At 34.6% G+C, this 17,248-nt stretch overlaps 1 protein-coding gene across 5 annotated transcripts; it reads left to right on the plus strand.

Moving 5' to 3' along the window:
• Positions 1–419: 419 nt before the first annotated feature.
• LOC110634582 (probable aspartyl aminopeptidase) lies at positions 420–16,521 on the plus strand. Of its 5 annotated transcripts, XR_002491007.2 has the most exons (11): positions 420–652; positions 743–815; positions 1,030–1,165; positions 1,633–1,905; positions 3,248–3,392; positions 3,903–4,142; positions 5,161–5,293; positions 12,770–12,951; positions 14,164–14,276; positions 15,738–16,052; positions 16,175–16,378. XR_002491007.2 is itself a non-coding variant. In XM_021783636.2 (10 exons), exons 1-10 carry the CDS (start codon positions 476–478, stop codon positions 15,740–15,742), a joined length of 1,500 nt encoding a protein of 499 aa, XP_021639328.2. In that variant the 5' UTR covers positions 420–475; the 3' UTR covers positions 15,743–16,521. The 5 variants fall into 5 exon arrangements, 4 of the variants coding, with proteins under 4 accessions (XP_021639328.2, XP_021639327.2, XP_021639329.2 ...); XM_021783636.2 differs by having other exon boundaries at positions 15,715–16,521; XM_021783635.2 differs by having other exon boundaries at positions 15,738–16,521.
• The last annotated feature ends 727 nt before the right edge of the window (positions 16,522–17,248 follow it).

The following is a 17,248-nucleotide window of genomic DNA, read 5'->3' on the forward strand; positions in this document are numbered from 1 at the left end:
TTTTTTTCATAAATTTTATTTGGAAAAGGATTATTTAATGTATGACAATCTGACGATTATAATTAAAAATTACAGAAATAATAATATTCTTAATTTCTTAACTCTCCATAACTAGAATTTTTCACTTTACTTTTCTTTAATATAATAATAATAATAATAATAATAATAATAATAAATAAAAAGGATAACATTGTATTTTACTGTTCCTTATAAACATTAAAAATGCTGTTTGCAGTGTTTCTCATAAACAGTAAAAAATTGTTTGTTTTAGAATAATATAATAATTGACTACTTCGATCTTTAGTTGATCTTAATAGAATGACTTCAAATTGAAAATAGGACTGACATGTATTTTTAAGTAAACCTCAAGGACTAATTTGTAATTTAGCCTAATATCTCAAAGCAATTTGAAAGAAATCTGGCACGCTCGCTGCCTCTCGAGTGTAGTTGATTGACTGTAATCTGCAGCAGGAAAATGGCAGCCATGGCCATGACACGCTTGCAATTCCTCGACCCATCTCCCATCATCAAACCTTCTCTATTTCTATCAAACCTCCCTCGCTCTCCCATTTATGGCCTCCGCCGCCGCAAACACTCCACCTCCACCACCTCCCCTCTCTGTTCTACGTCAAATCACGCCCAAACCACAGAGGTATCATGCTTAATGTGTCTACTTTCAATATTCTTGTTGGTTTTGTGTAGTATATATAGAATTTTTTAACTGTGATTGTCTGTTTATTAGAGTTGTGATGCTTCGATAGTTGGGGATCTGCTGGACTATCTCAACGAGTCTTGGACTCAGTTTCACGCTACTGGTACATTTCATCTTTTCCTTTTTTGGGTTTGTAAGGGTAAAAGTGAAATGAAATCGAAGAAAAATGAATCCAGTCGTTAATTAATGGGAATTTTAATTTATGAAATTGAGGTTCAGTGTTGGAAGCATTTTTGAATTTCGAAATGCAGAATGAATTTCTTATTGATGCTATTGTAATGGGAGAATATGATGGTTTACTTTGTTCTTGTTTGCAGCGGAAGCAAAAAGGCAACTTCTTGCTGCTGGTTTTCATTTGCTTAATGAAAATGATGAATGGGACCTAAAGCCTGGTGGACGCTACTTCTTTACAAGAAACATGTCTTGCTTGGTTGCTTTTTCTGTTGGGCAGAAGTGAGTCAACGAATTCTATCTTGTATTTATTCAGAAATGTTTGATTTTCATTCATAATAATAATGGAGGCAGTATAAGCAACCGGATGCATTGTTAACAATTTAACATAATCAGTTTCATACTGTGCCTGAGCAAAAGAGGAAAGTGTTTTTCTATTTAACAAGTTAAACAAAGCTGGCTAGAACACCACCAGTTTTGGAATATGTCTTTTTGTGATCCTAATTTTTCTTGGGCAATTGTTTGTCAACCAATGATTTCTTTTCTTTTTTTTTTTTTCTTTTTTTCTTTTTGACATTCTTGATTATATATATATATATATATATATATATATATATATATATATATATATATATATATATATATATTTGTATTTATGAGTCAAAGGTTGTATTGTTGCCATCATTGTGCATTTTCTACTTATAAGTTATTTGCGGAGGGATGATTAAAGTCTTCTCATAGTTTTTCAGGTACACTGTTGGAAATGGTTTTCATGTGATAGCTGCACACACAGACAGTCCATGCTTGAAGCTCAAACCAAAATCTGCGTCCTCCAAATCTAATTATCTAATGGTCAATGTGCAGACATATGGAGGTGGTTTATGGCACACATGGTTTGATAGAGACTTGAGTGTTGCAGGAAGGGTAATAGTGAGGGGTACTGATGGTTCTTTTCTGCACAAGCTTGTCAAAGTAAAGAAGCCTTTATTACGAATACCAACTCTGGCCATTCATCTTGACCGGTTTGTCCCTACTTTGTTATAAATTTCTTATTTTCTCTATTTTGGCTTTAGCTACCTAATGGTTGATTTTATATGGAAATTATTGTTAGTGTTTTAAAGTGAGAAGTTGACAAATGTTTAATTTAGAGACGCCTTTTCATAAGTTATGTTGGAACCTCTATGATATTGGCTCTGTTTGGTTAGCTTGCCATAGTTTGTTTTTTTATCTCATTGGCTATTTACCCCCCAAAAAAAAAAAAAGGAACAAAATGCAGAGTTTAGTTAGCTGACAAAAAGTAATTTAAAGGAGCAAAAATGTTTCCTTATATATTGTAGAAAGAATTAAATATTTCTTTCTCATAGCTGTTTTTTATGCATTGAATATCAATAATTCCATTTATTTGCAAAGTATGCTTTCTTATTTTGCATTTGATGCAAAAAAAAATTGTTTAAAATTACTTTCAAAATGCAAAAGATGGAACCAAGTGGTACCATAGTTTAGACTGGAGTGGTCATGGTGGTGGCATACCATTTTAGTTAAAGGTAGTTTTTCTTTTTGGTGAACGAGAGAGAATAGAATGCATAAAATAATTAGTTATTGTTTTCAGTATGGGAAAAAGCATTGAGTCACCAAGTCAGCATCTTTCATGTTAAAAACCATACTGAAAAAGCCCATGATTGTTTACACTTCATTAGTTGGTTGACATGACCTATAATGGCCACAAAAAGAGGATGCCATAAGAAAGATCAGTTGCAACTCTTTATTTTTATTAGAGCCAAATCCTTCGGGTTAAGGGCCAAGAATTCCCAAACATTTTCAGTAAATATTGTGATTTATGAGAAGCTTAAAATTACATCTTTCCAAAAGAGAACATATTGTCCATAGAAAAGGGATAACCTTTTAAATGAAAAATCCTAGGATGTTTTGGGCTTATGCAAATATTCCTCTTAACGTTGACGTTGCTAATTCTCTCCATTGTATGCTAATGAGAACTATTCCCAGAGTATTATCTTCTGATGGAACTTTTACTGACATCTAAATCAAATGAAAACAACTTCCCTCTGCTTTAAATTTGAAATTCTACATTCTTTGGATCTTTTTATTCCCTCTTCTTCCTATATCTCGCACCTAGGAGATGGGAGGCGTTGTCAAACACTGATCAATAATTTCAGCTGCTTTAGGTTTCTGCTTATATGCTGAATTGCTGATGCTACTTATGAGGACAATTTTTAAAATGATGTGTTTTTGGTGTGCTCTCAATCAATATGTGCCATGTTAATTCCAAGTATTGAACAAATTCCTTGTTAATATTATACTATATACTAATATTTTTTAATATTTTTTTCTTGTTTGATTGTTCAGCACAGTAAATAAGGATGGATTTAAACCAAATCTAGAGACACATCTCATTCCATTATTTGCAACAAAACCTGAGGAAACATCTACGGAGTCAAAAGATAAAAATACAGAATCTTCAAAAGCTGTCCATCATCCACTGCTTATGCAGGTATACTTTTTTGTTCCTGCAGTCATTTAGGAAAAATCTGATATATCTATTAAGTAGATATACATGGGCTTTATAGAGGCATGTAAGTTTATGAGATATGGATTGAGTGGCAGAGCCTAACTTTCAATAGATGGTTTGTTGTGCTGCTGTAACAGAGAAAGTGTTTAGTAATGAATAGAAGAAAGCCAGATGAAAACCCACATATCATCAAAATTCTTTGAATTTTTTTCTCTCTAATTAATACTGGAAGGAAAAAAAATTAACACATTATTTCATGGAACTTTGTGGTTTTCTTTTCATTTAAAAGGCTTGTGGTTAGACTGTTAAGTTATTTGGTGTCTTGTTATGTGTGATTGCAAAGTGTTCTATGACTGTTTTGTGACTGTGCTACTGAAGGAAAGTGTGTTGATTTTCATAATTTAACTTGGATTGAAATTAGCAATATTATTGATAAAGTTAAATGAGCAGATTTCAACATTTTTCCTGATGTCAATTTTTACTTCACTTCAGGTTTTATCAGACGAGCTGAGTTGCAGTACTGATGATGTAGTGAGCATTGAGCTAAATCTTTGTGATACCCAACCTAGCTGCCTTGGAGGTGGAAACAATGAGTTTATTTTTTCTGGAAGGTTGGATAATCTTGCTTCAAGTTTTTGTGCATTACGAGCTCTTATTGATTCATGCAAATCTTCCAATGATTTATCAAGTGAACCTGCTATTCGGATGGCTGCCTTATTTGATAATGAAGAGGTAATTTCTTCTTGCACAACTTGTGACATGGGATAGATATTCATTTCTTTCATGTTTCCATAACGATTAGAATAAATTATCAGGTTATTAATTAGCTTACGAATATCTACTTGGTAATTAGAAAACACTATTGGTGAAATATTATTCTCTGATATGAGAGTTGAAACATTCTTCCTTTCTCATGAAGTCCATCACTAGTGGCCTGTAGCCCCTGATTATAAAAACAACAAAAAGTTGTTTCTAGATTTACTTATGGATAACCAATAGGCTAATAACTTGAGCATCACTTTTCTTTTTCAGAAAATTGGTTAACGCAGTCCAATATGCATTTGCTCATGTTAGTTTCAGGTTCAGTTTGGCATGTTTTTGACCAATTTTAAGTGAAAATAGGTAGTTTTCCAAATGTGCATTTATTTTACCATTCTTTTTCTAGTTCACTAGTGTTATGATGTGGGGTAGAGTTGCGCAGCAACAAGGGAAGAAAGAGTTGAGAAAAAGAGAGAATTTTGTGGCTACTAAAGTTCTGTGAATGTTAACTCAGTTTACTGTAGCAGGTAGCCTTTGAAAGAAAAAAAGAGTGAAATAGAGGAAAAAGAGGAGAATCATGCAAGGCAAATGTGCCTTGTCTCCCAAAACACTTTATTAGTCATAGTTCCTTAGTCAAAATATTAATTAAAAAAAAAAAATTAGGTCCATAAAAATTTACAGATGCTACTTTTCTTTGTTCCACAAGGATTACAACCTCTAAATTGGAGAGTTCCGATAATAATTAAATAGGAAGCAAGCAACTTTCTATATGAAAATTCCTTGTGAATTTTTTCTTTAAAAAAATAAAATAAAATAAAATAAAATTATGCTAAATCCCAAATTTTCTAAAGAGGAAATCACAAAATACTCAATCAAAAAGTTTACCAGAAAATCTTAGATTTTCATGAACAAGAATTAAATCAAAATCTCTCTCTCTCTTTTTTTTTTTTTTTCTTACTGCATCATGTGATTCCTAGCTGTTGCTGTTTAGGTAGGTTCAGGTTCAGTCCAGGGAGCTGGTGCACCAACCATGTTTCAGGCAATGAGACGAATAGTTGGATGCTTAGCTCATAATGAAGTTAGTGAAGGTGCTATTGAGCGTGCAATTCGGAAATCTTTTCTTGGTATGGTTCACTTGGTACCTTTTTGAGCTTAGAATATTGAATTCTTATTCTTTAGACTAAGTTTTTTTGGACAATTGTTGGCTAACTGGCATTTTCTCATGCAGCATTAAGAAAGCCAATAGGGGTGAGTGAGTTGTGACATTTTATTGAAGGCTTGTGATGGCTGAATGAATAGGAGAATTATGTAGTAATTTTGAACTTCTTTTCTAGAAAGTATGACTCAGCTCTTAGCAACCTATTAATTAGTATTTCCTTAAGAGTATACCACTTTTAAAAACTGCTGCTGAGAAGGCCTTATCTCTTAGGAGAACGTCATTAGGAGTGATCTACCCAAAAGAAAGTTTGCAGCTTACTGTTAGCACTGGCCTACTCAGGTGAACCTCCTTAAGGGAACTTCTTTACCTAATCTTTATGCTATATAGAGAATTGTTTGTGTTTATTTAGAATTCTTAATTAGTATTGGTTTAGTATTTTATTATTTTAGTGTTTCTAATCCCAATGTAATTAGGGTTGAAAAACCCTATAAATAGGCTTAGGTTTTTTTTATCATACACTAGCTTTGATTATTATGAATTTATGACATTATTGACAATTAAGAACTAATAAAGTTGAGAATTTGTCTCTCTTCCTTTAATCTTGAGAATTTGTTTCTCTTTATCCCTTTGTTTTTCCTGTCCTACATCACTATCTTGAAGTATAGTTTAAACAAGAACTTGGTCAGTCTTTATTGCTGTATATGGTGAGGTCCTACAAATTGGCTTAGTCATGTATCTTTTTCGTAGGTGTGGTCCTTGGGGATAGCCTAGCAATATTGCTGGGTTTTCTGTCCTATTTCCAGTTGTTCCCTCTCAGAATCAAGTAGTTCGAGAACATACATCCCTTTCTGATAACCAATTATGGGCTTATTTTTATATTAAAAAAAAAAAAACCTTTAGCTATTTGCCAATCACATCACGTTTTTCAAACCAGCCTAAGTTGCTTTGAATACCCTTTTTTTAGTTCTAAGTTTGCATATAACAAGCTTCAGATATGTCCTACAATAGTTTTACTATCTGAATTACACTATAATAAAAGAAATCTAGACCTCAGACTTGATTATCAGTCCTTTATCATCTTCAGGCAGCAAACAATGCCTCTCTGCAATTTTTGATTGTGACATTATTTTTTGGTGTTAACTGTTGCTAAAGCCTTTTTCCTGAAGTTATTACTAAGCAGAGCAAGGTATGCACTGAATTTGGATGAGAACAAAGAATTGAAAGAAAAAAAGCAAACTTGAAAAGTTCTTTCTCCAATAAGACTTATCAATTGAGGAGTTGGGGGAGGACGAGGATGAAATTGTTCTTTTTCCCATAAGAGTTTGTTATAGAAAGTCAATCACTATATTATTTCTCTGTATATTCTGTATTCTGTATTCCTATTTAGGATTTCTTCCTAATTAGTAGAACACAATTATAGGAATCAATTGTATATATATACCCATGTACAGATTAATTGAAATTAAGGAGAATCATATCTTTCTACATGGTATCAGAGCAGATTTATTAAGGAATCTAAATCTGGAATTTTTTTTTCCTGTCTGTTTTTGGACTGAAACCCACTATTACCCTAGGTCATCTATTTAGGGTGACTATTTGTTCTCACCACCCAGCTCAGGAGAGACCTTAGCTGCTGACCGGCCGTCCCCTCTGATCCTATCGCCGGAATCCAAGCGCGTGAGGCTCACGCGCCCAACTTAGGTTCTCGTCGTTTCTTCACTCTCCGGCGCGTGGAGGAACATTTGCCGGTCGTTTCGACTCCGATCAGCATCGCCGGGGTCGCCTCAACCCCCTCATTCCACCACTGTGTGTTGTTGCCTAATCCAGTACACCATTAAAGGACTTCTGAGGTTTGGCACTCATATCCTATTTCGGTATTTGCTTGATTTGTGATTTTGGATTATTTTGCAGCTGTAAGCACTTTGGATTAGCGTTTCGGTTAGTTTTCTTTGTCTCAACAAATGGCAGACAATAAGAATGTTATTTCTGATGTGATTTCGGTGATGACTAAGATCACAGAACATAAATTTAATGGTTCGAATTACCTGGAGTGGAGTAAAACTGTTAAGGTCTATTTGCGTAGCATTGATAAGGATGATCACCTTACTAAAGACCCACCTATTGATGATACACGATAAACTTGGCTAAGGGAGGATGCTCGGTTGTTTTTGCAACTTCAGAACTCGATTCACAATGAGGTAATTAGTTTAATTAATCATTGTGAATTTGTTAAGGAATTGATGGATTACTTAGATTTTTTGTATTCTGGTAAAAGGAATATCTCCCATATTTATGATGTTTGTAAGACATTCTACCGTGCTGAGAAAGAGGATAAATCTCTCACGGCTTATTTTATGGATTTTAAACGGGTATATGAGGAACTTAATGTATTGTTGCCTTTTAGTTCTGATGTGAAAGTTCAGCAGGCCCAACGAGAGCAACTGGTTGTTATGAGTTTTCTTGCAGGCCTTCCTTCAAAGTATGAGACTGCTAAATCTCAGATTCTCTCCAGTTTTGAGATTTCCTCTTTGCATGAAACGTTCACACGGGTACTTCGTACAGAGAGTACTCAATCTTTACAGCCTGCCAGTAGTGCTCTTATTAGCCGTAATCCAAATGGACAACAGGGTAATAGAAGAGGAAGTAGAGGAGGAATTACAGGCAACAGAGTTAATCAGTGTAATGGGAAGGCTAGTTCTAATGAGGACTCAAGAGGAGTCATTTGTTATTATTGCCATGAGGCTGGCCATACAAAATATAATTGTCCGCAACTTTAGAGGAAAAATTAGCGATCACATATGGCAAATATGACAGCAGAGGATTCTACAGTATCTTCCTCTGAGAAAACTGTTTTGGTATCTGCAGAGGATTTTGCACAGTTTTCCCAGTATCAGGTGTCTCTAAAGCCTATCAGTTACCCTGTCATTGCGATCGCTGAGTCAAGTAAATCCACCACATGCCTTATGTCTTCCTCATCCAAATGGGTTATTGATTCTGGTGCGACAGATCATATGACAGGTAATTCTAGTCTTCTATCTGCTTTTCAGTCTAATCTCACTTCCTCTACTGTTACTTTAGCTAATGGTTCTACTTCTTGTGTCATGGGTTATGGAACTGCGAACCCGACTTTGTCAATTTCTTTGTTATCTGTTTTGTGTCTATCAAAATTCTCTTTTAATCTACTTTCTGTTAGTAAACTTACTCGTACCTTAAATTGTTCTGTTTCCTTTTTTCCTGACCAGTGTTTGTTTCAGGATCTTACGACGAAGCAGATTATTAGTAGAGGATGTGAGTCAGGTGGTCTCTACATTCTGGAAAATCATGTACTGCGGTCGCTTGTTTGCTCCAGTACTTTAACACCTCTTGAAGCTCATTGTAGATTAGGCCATCCATTTTTTTTCTACCATGAAGAAGCTGTGTCCTCAGTTTCAGTCTTTATCAGTACTAGAATGTGAGTCGTGTCAGTTTGCAAAATATCATCGTTTGCCTTCTATGTCTAGAGTCAATAAACGGGCTTCATCCCCTTTTGAGTTAGTTCGTTCTGATGTTTGGGATCCTTGTTCTGTTACTTCTAAAACTGGATTTCGTTATTTTGTTACTTTTGTTGATGATTACTCTCGTGTTACCTTATTATATTTAATGAAAAATCGTTCTGAGTTGTTTTCTATCTTTTATGCTTTTTTTAATGAAATCAAAATTCAATTTAATATTTTTGTGCGCATGTTAAGAAGTGACAATGCCAAAGAATATTTTTCAGCACAATTTCAGTCTTCTATGACAAAAAATGACATTCTTTATCAGTCTTCCTGTGTTGATATCCCATCTCAAAATGGTGTGGCCGAAAGAAAAAATCGGCATCTTCTTGAGGTAACTCGTGCTCTTCTTTTTCATATGAAAGTTCCTAAACACTTTTAGGCGGATACAGTTTCTACGGCATGTTTTTTGATCAATCGTATGCCGTCTTCTGTCCTTAATGGGGATATTCCTTAGACTGCTCTATTTCCTACAAAATTTTTGTTCCCCGTTGAACCCCGTAGTTTTTGTTGTATCTGTTTTGTGCGTGATGTTCGTCCACAGGTTACTAAATTAGATTCGAAGTCTCTCAAATGTGTCTTCCTTGGGTACTCTCTACTCCAAAAAGGATACCGTTGTTTCTCTCCTACTCTTAATCGTTATCTTATTTCTGCAGATGTGACATTTTTTGAGTCCACTCCATTCTTTCCTTAATCATCTGTGTATGAGAGTCAGGGGGAGGAGGATGATCTCTTAATATATACTGTCCAACCAATGTCTAGTCCTCTCCCACAACCTGTTCCTTCTGTCTCTAGACTTACTCGATCTCCCGTTGTTCATGTCTATTCCATGAGATTGGAGATTCCTGACTCAGATCCTCCACCAGCTATTTCGTTGGGAGATCCTGTATCTCATACTGATCATGATTCTGACATAGACTTACCCATTGCTCTTCGTAAAGATAAGCGTTCATGCACTTACCCTATCTCTTCTTTTGTTTCTTATAATCAATTGTCTTATTGTTCTCGGTATTTTGTTACTTCTTTAGACTCTGTTCCTATCCCTAATACTGTTGGTGAGGCACTGTCTCATCCTGGCTGGTGTGCTGCTATGAAAGAGGAAATTGAGGCTTTAGATGCTAATGGTACATGGGAACTATTGCCTTTGCCCACTAGTAAGAAAGCTATTGGTTGCAAATGGGTATTTACAGTAAAGGTAAATCCTGATGGTTTTGTGGCTAGGTTAAAAGCACGTCTTGTGGCAAAAGGATATGCTCAGACATATGGGGTTGATTACTCTGACACTTTTTCTCCTGTAGCTAAACTTACTTCTGTTCGCTTGTTTATCTCTTTAGTCGTTACATATGATTGGCCCCTGCACCAATTGGATATCAAGAATGTTTTCCTTCATGGTGATCTTCAGGAGGAGGCGTATATGGAGCAACCACCTGGGTTTGTTGCTCAGGGGGAGTTGGGTAAAGTTTGTAGGCTTCGGAAGTCTCTTTATGGCTTGAAACAAAGTCCTAGGGCCTGGTTTGGGAGATTCAATGAAGCAGTACAGGAATTTGGTATGCAAAAGAGTAAGTGTGATCACTCAGTATTTTATAGGCAATCTGAGGCTGGTCTAATTCTCTTGGTAGTCTATGTGGATGACATTTTCATTATTGGGAGTGACTCTGCAGGTATTTCATCTCTTAAAACCTTCCTCCAAAATCAGTTTCAAACCAAAGACTTGGGATTGTTAAAGTATTTCTTGGTTATTGAAGTTATGAGAAGTTAGAAGGGTATTTTCTTGTCTCAAAGAAAATATGTCCTCGATCTATGGACAGAGACAGAAAAATTAGGTGCTAAGCCTTACAATGCACCAATGACTCCAAATTTACAACTGTTAGCAGGGGATAGTGAGTTGTTTGAAGATCCAGAGAGATACATGAGATTGATAGGAAAATTGAACTACTTTACAGTCACTTGTCCTGACATTGCTTATGTCGTTAGTGTGGTAAATCAGTTTACGTTCTCCCCAACTGTTGCTCATTGGGAAGCCTTGGGACAAATCTTGTGTTATCTGAAGGGCGCTCCAGAAAGACGTTTGTTATATGGTAATCATGGGCATTTGAATGTTGAATGTTTTTCAGATGCTGACTGGGCTGAATCTAAGGTTGACAGGAGGTCAACTACTAGATATTACGTTTTTGTTGAAGGAAATTTAGTGTCTTGGAGAAGCAAGAAGCAGAGTGTAGTTTCTCGATTTAGTGCTGAATCGGAATACAGAGCCATGGCACAATCAGTATATGAGGTAATGTGGATACTTCAATTACTAGATGAGACAGGTTTTAAGACCTCCCTGCTTGCGAAATTGTGGTGTGATAATCAAGCTGCTCTCCATATTGCTTCTAATCCGGTGTTTCATGAGCGGACTAAACGTATTGAGATTGATTGTCACTTTATTCGTGAAAAGATTCAACAACAGATCATCTCAACAGGACACATCAAAACTGGAGACCAGTTAGGAGATATTTTCACAAAAGCTCTGAATGAAGCTTGGATTGACTACATTTGTAACAAGTTAGGCATGATTAATATCTATGCTCCAACTTGAGGGGGGAGTGTTATGGAAAGTATTGCAATCACTATATTATTTCTCTGTATATTCTGTATTTTGTATTCCTATTTAGAATTTCTTATTTATGATTTCTTCCTAATTAGTAGAACACAATTATAGGAATCAATTATATATATATACCCATGTACAGATTAATTGAAATTAAGGAGAATCATCTCTTTCTACAGAGTTAACTAGTGGGAATTTAGGAAGTTTTCTCTCCCATAAGACTTACAGCCATTGAGAAGTCTGCATTATGACAGACATGATGGAGACCACCATGTCTTTCACATTCTATGTGCTATAAGTGGAGGAAGGAAAGAAAGAGGCTCCAAGATCATATTGTGCATTTTTTGCTGGGACAGTGCCCCTGTCTTCAAGAATCAGAGTTTTCATCTGCAACAATTACAGGACAATTAGTTTTTGGGGTTCCATTATGGGTTTTGGCTTTTGGGGGGTTTTGGAGGATTGTGTGTAACTGATATTCAACATGTTGACGAGGATGTGATTCCTTTAGTTTTGTTCTCTTCAGGCCTTTTCTTGTTTTTGTCCCTCAAATTGTATTGATCTCCTGATTTTAGTAAAGTCTTGTTTTGTCTTAAAAAAAGGAACCTGCCTGGGGAATAGAAAAATAGAAGAAGAGAACCCACCACCTTATGAGAATGCTAACTAACAATGCATTGAATACAGATACCCTGCAAACATATGCGTTCCATGAAATTTTCCATGAGAATGTGAACTTATTGCAGGAAACATAAAAGTAGGAGGGATTTTGGACTATGAAACCATTAGGTTGAAAATGGTTTGTTTAAATGCCTGTCTGTTTAGGTGGAGAGGGTGGTTGAAGTTTTTGGCAGATAGTTTATTAGTAGTTCATTGCTGGTGAGGCTATGAAAATGAAATGAGGTGGCTAAGTGTTCAGTCTCCACTGTCCACTCCATTGGGTTTATTTAGCTTTTTACTTATTTTCCTGGTTTTATTGATGTAAGATTGGTTTTCAGTACCTATATGGAGTAATCAAGAAAAAAAGGGTATTATGAGGAATGAACTTAGTGAAGGATATCAAGAGAGTGCATTGGCTTGTTATTGTAGCATTGATTATGCAAACTCTTTGTCTTTCAATCGGTCTACAGAACTAGCATCTGAGTAACACATTGACTCTTCTTTCTGGGGCTGCCGTGCATATTTTTGTGATAGGGTGTTTATATAGAGCTAGTACCTAGATAGTGGTCCAGTTCACAACCTTTTTGAGTCTCTTCAACTATATGCTATTTTAACACAATTTTTTAGGTTTCTTCTGTAATGTTCTATATTTATATTTTTATAGTGTCTGCGGACATGGCTCATGGAGTTCATCCAAATTTTATGGAAAAGCATGAAGAACACCATCGACCAGAAATGCGAAAGGGACTTGTTATCAAGCACAACGCAAACCTGAGATATGCTACTAATGGAATCACAGCTTTTCTCTTTAAAGAAGTTGGCAAAATCCTCAACCTTCCAACTCAGGTAATTGTATATTGAAATGGAGCAATCCCTGCCTTTTATTTAGCCCATCAGACTATTTTGTTTTGAAAGTGGTGTATTAGCATGCATAAAACTATGAGTATTATAGATAATAGTTTTTTTTTTTTTTTTTTTTTTTTTCAGCACTAGGATTATGACATTTTGTTCATTTTACTTTCAACTGGTGATTTAGTTATTTATGACTGACTGAACACAATGAACAATGACCTCATGTTCCCAAATGAAAGCATCTTTGATTAAGGTACTACTACTAAAAGTTATCACTACAAAAACATTTTGCTTTCCCATTCGATCAGGAAACAGAAATCTCAGTTTTTACTGGGTGAAATGCTTAGAGTAGAGAGAAGTTTTAGGGGAGTTACACTGGAAGCATTCAGATATCTTTTAGTTGATTGGAAAGAGTTTCTCCTATTTGTTATGGAGTATTGAGAGTGAGAAATTGACCATATGATCTCCCTTCATAATTTAAATGACTTTGATGTTTTCTCTTCTCTTCAAAGTTCACAGGGGATTATGTACTTCTTTCACTTTTCTGGAATTTTTAGATTCTGGCTTATTTTCCCGAATGTGATCAGCTATGCATGACCATTTACCTAGAGCCTATTCTGTTGATTTAGTAAGCTACTTATAAAAAGAAAAAGGAAGTAGAATGAGGAAATATCCAATCTGATTGATTTTTAAAATCGATGCATAACTTGTTGGCTCGAGCTCCTAAAACTGAAACCAACTATTCAAGAAGCGGTTTTGACTTAAGTCCATAACAAATTGGAGTATGTCCAGGTTGGGTTGTTAGGTTTCTGTCTGAAATTGTCTCCTCTTGGCCAATCAAGTAATCGGTCCATTTTAAGTGGTAATTTGCATGTTATCTTTTCTCCTGGCTCCTCCCATTCCCGGGAGCTTATGGTTTCATATTTTGCTCCATCTTCAATGGGGATTCTTTTCACTCTTCCCTCACTCTTTTTTCTTAAATTTCAATGTGCCCTCCATCAGTGACAAAGGACATGGACTTGCTATCAATATCACATTGTTTTCTAAGAATATCCCTCATCTTGAGGTAGAAATGTACAGTAGCCTAGTTGATGTGCATTATCTAATTTTTACAGTGGCGCATCATCATATCTTTCTATAATGTATTAAATCTTGCACTTACGCTGTTGAAATTGAATTTTTGACCAAGTACTTGGTAATTTCTAGGAATTTGTAGTGAGAAACGATATGGGATGTGGGTCCACCATAGGTCCTATACTTGCTTCAGGCGTAGGCATCCGCACTGTTGATTGTGGCATTGCTCAGCTTTCCATGCACAGGTATCATATTGATTCAGTTTGTTGAAATTTTGTAATATTTATCTAAATTGAGGCAAGTCCTAAAATAATATGAAAACAGTTAGCTAAGCCACTGGAATATAGATTTTGAAGAACAAGCGGTAAGAGCATAAACAAGAGAAAAGAAAAGAAATGCCACAATAAAAAAAATACAAGGGAAAAGAAATTAACAGTTTGTTTTGAAGAAAGTGAAGAGAAATGAGAGGAAATGATGAGAACTTAATCTAATTTAATTTCATTGGATTAGGTTATTCGAGTTTCCTACTGCCAGTAACCTTATCAATACAACCCTCTTATAAGAATACAATAGTAAAACTATGATGTACAATTTCAGTTTTCCTGCATCTGGAAAACAAAGCCAGATATTGTTAAGCAAAGCAAAGGAAACAATCTATCATAAGAAAACTAACAATAATAAAAAGTAAAGATTTAAATAGTGATAACAACATATGAAGTCCTAAAACTAAACACTGTTGTTTATAATCAAGTCCTTAAGTTTTTTTTTTTTTTTTTTCCCTTTTGAGTAATCAGATCTTGATACTTTCTAAAATTGCTTACAGCCATGTCCATTACGTCAACAATATATTCCATTAATTAACTGTATATTCCATTAGTTAACACCAAAGATACTTTTTTTTTTCTTCTTTTTTCCATTTCAATCCTAAAAGTGCTAAATTTACATTTTGAGTTTTTTGTTCACTCCCTTCAATTTAAAAAAAAAAAAAAAAACCAAAATGATATAAAAAGATAAGAAAATTAATTGAATAGTCCACCAATCAAATAAAAAGAATAAGAAATTTCAAACAAACAAACAAAAATCAGAACTTTCTGATATTTTTTTTTTCTCAAACAACAAATTAACTTGCAAATTTAAATAATGTATTAAATAGTTCAAGTTCCCTAGCTTAAAATTTAAACTAAAATTGGAGATTCAGAGATAACTAGAAAAAAATTGTTGAAATATGTTGATTTGTTTGACGAAAGAAAACTTCAGGGAAAATTTTGTTCATTTGAAATCCTTTTTAAAAGTTGAGCACTTTTAGAAGTATTAGACTTGATTTAAAAAAAAAGGTTTATTGTAAAGAAGGGTATACTTTTGGGAGTTCAAATGTTGTTATCCACTCCCACAAAATATATATATATATATATATGAATGCATGAGTATGTAAAAACGTACTTTCGTGTCAAAATCATGCATAAACACAATCAACATATAAATTCATCAAGTATTCAAATATTTTATTATTCACATAGTAACTAAGAAAGAATATCCTCCCAACAAACGCCGAAGACATGCATAGATATTTTCGGTTGTCCGGATGTATTGAAGTTACATTGCCTTTCATATCCTGTTTTTGGGATTTTCACCATTTGTTACTATTGAGATTCTTAATACGGCTTACTTTTATCTATCTACAAGTTTTTTCCTATTTCCAAATGCAGTGTGAGGGAGGTGTGTGCAAAGGAGGATATAGACATTGCTTACAGGCATTTTAAGGCATTCTACCAAAACTTTTCAACCATAGACAAGAAGCTACAAGTGGATTAAGGCCACCCAATATTACTATTTTCTTGGGTGTGTTTTATGGGAATTATTTTATTTTATTTTATTTTATTTTGTTGTTGTGGGGGGAGGGAGAAAGAGAGGGAGAGAGCAGAAGATATCTTGTATTGCATCATCAAACTTTTTTATTATTGGTAAGCACATTGTTGCCTCCAAAAATAAAGATGACCAAGAGCTTCAGCAGATAACTATAGGTAAAGACTAATTTGTAGAAAAGGAAGCTGACAATAATTTCTATCTCCATGCTTTGCACTTAGGAGGAACAATTCATTGAGCTAAGTGTGCCCATAAAATCAGTTTTTGTTCAAATTCGTAGGATTTGTGGTGGAAGTAGAACTGATATTGAGGTCAGGATTAGCGTTTGGATTGGAGGTTCCCTTGGAGAGCTTCTGCTTCTGCTTCAGCTCAGACAACAGAGCCTGATTCTCCTTGTTTAGTTGTTGAGCTTTCTTCCTAAGCATCTCATTTTGTCTGATGATATAACAGTTCTGCAAATATAGCTCTGAGTTCGTCTTCTCCATGTTGAATTGCTATTATCTTCCCTGAAAGTACAGCAAAACACAGACTAAAAATATCAGATAATAGATTTATGTCATACATGGAAAACAGCATTTACACTCCTTTAAAGATAGATATAAATGTTCTTGCATGCTTGTTTGGTTATGGCTTGTGCTTCAAGTAGATATGGTGTGTACAATTTCCATGCACAGGGGTCTATCAGCCATTGGATTAGCATCGTAACATGATTCATATTAATTCATCAGATACCAGAAAGAAGAAAGAGAATAATATGTACTGTAATATCTAGTAGAAAGGCATACCTATTGTATCAATTGAAGGTTATAGCCTATAGGTCTCATTGAAGATATGAATGTTCCTAAAGATTATATATACAGAGGGTATCCACAAGAGACAAAACAAGACAAGGGTTCCTAATGATATATGGTTCACTCAAAACAGCAGAGCAAAGCCCTCTTGTCTACCCTTTTTTTTTTCTGTAGAAAAAATGTTGGGTAAATTACAATTAAGTTCATGAAGTTTAATAAAACTCATATTATTTCCTAGAATGAGCATAGTAACGATTTTATTTTAAAATTTTATTTTCTTTAGCATTTTGGTCCTCACATTTTATTTATATTAATAAATTAATTTTTATGACTTGAAAATTTTGAGAATTAATTCGTTAATGGAAATAAAATGTGAGGACTAAATTATTAATGGAAATAATGAATTATTATCAAACTTACATTGAGGACTAATTTATGGGTTTTTGTTAAATTTTAGGGATTTAGTTGTAATTTATCAAAAAATGTTTGATCAAACGTGAACCTTTAACGGTCTACACGGGTCACCACAATCATACGCAAAAATGGAGGTGTTAGGGGAAGTG

Source organism: Hevea brasiliensis, chromosome 14, assembly GCF_030052815.1.
Source record: "Hevea brasiliensis isolate MT/VB/25A 57/8 chromosome 14, ASM3005281v1, whole genome shotgun sequence".
NCBI lineage: Eukaryota > Viridiplantae > Streptophyta > Magnoliopsida > Malpighiales > Euphorbiaceae > Hevea > Hevea brasiliensis.

Coding starts and splice junctions, on each gene's coding strand:
- LOC110634582 (XM_058133233.1), top strand. CDS start 476: ATGGCAGCCATGGCCATGACACGCTTGCAATTCCTCGACCCATCTCCC. Junction 1,906..3,247: donor CTGGCCATTCATCTTGACCG/GTTTGTCCCTAC, acceptor TTGATTGTTCAG/CACAGTAAATAAGGATGGAT. Junction 12,952..14,163: donor TCCTCAACCTTCCAACTCAG/GTAATTGTATAT, acceptor GGTAATTTCTAG/GAATTTGTAGTGAGAAACGA.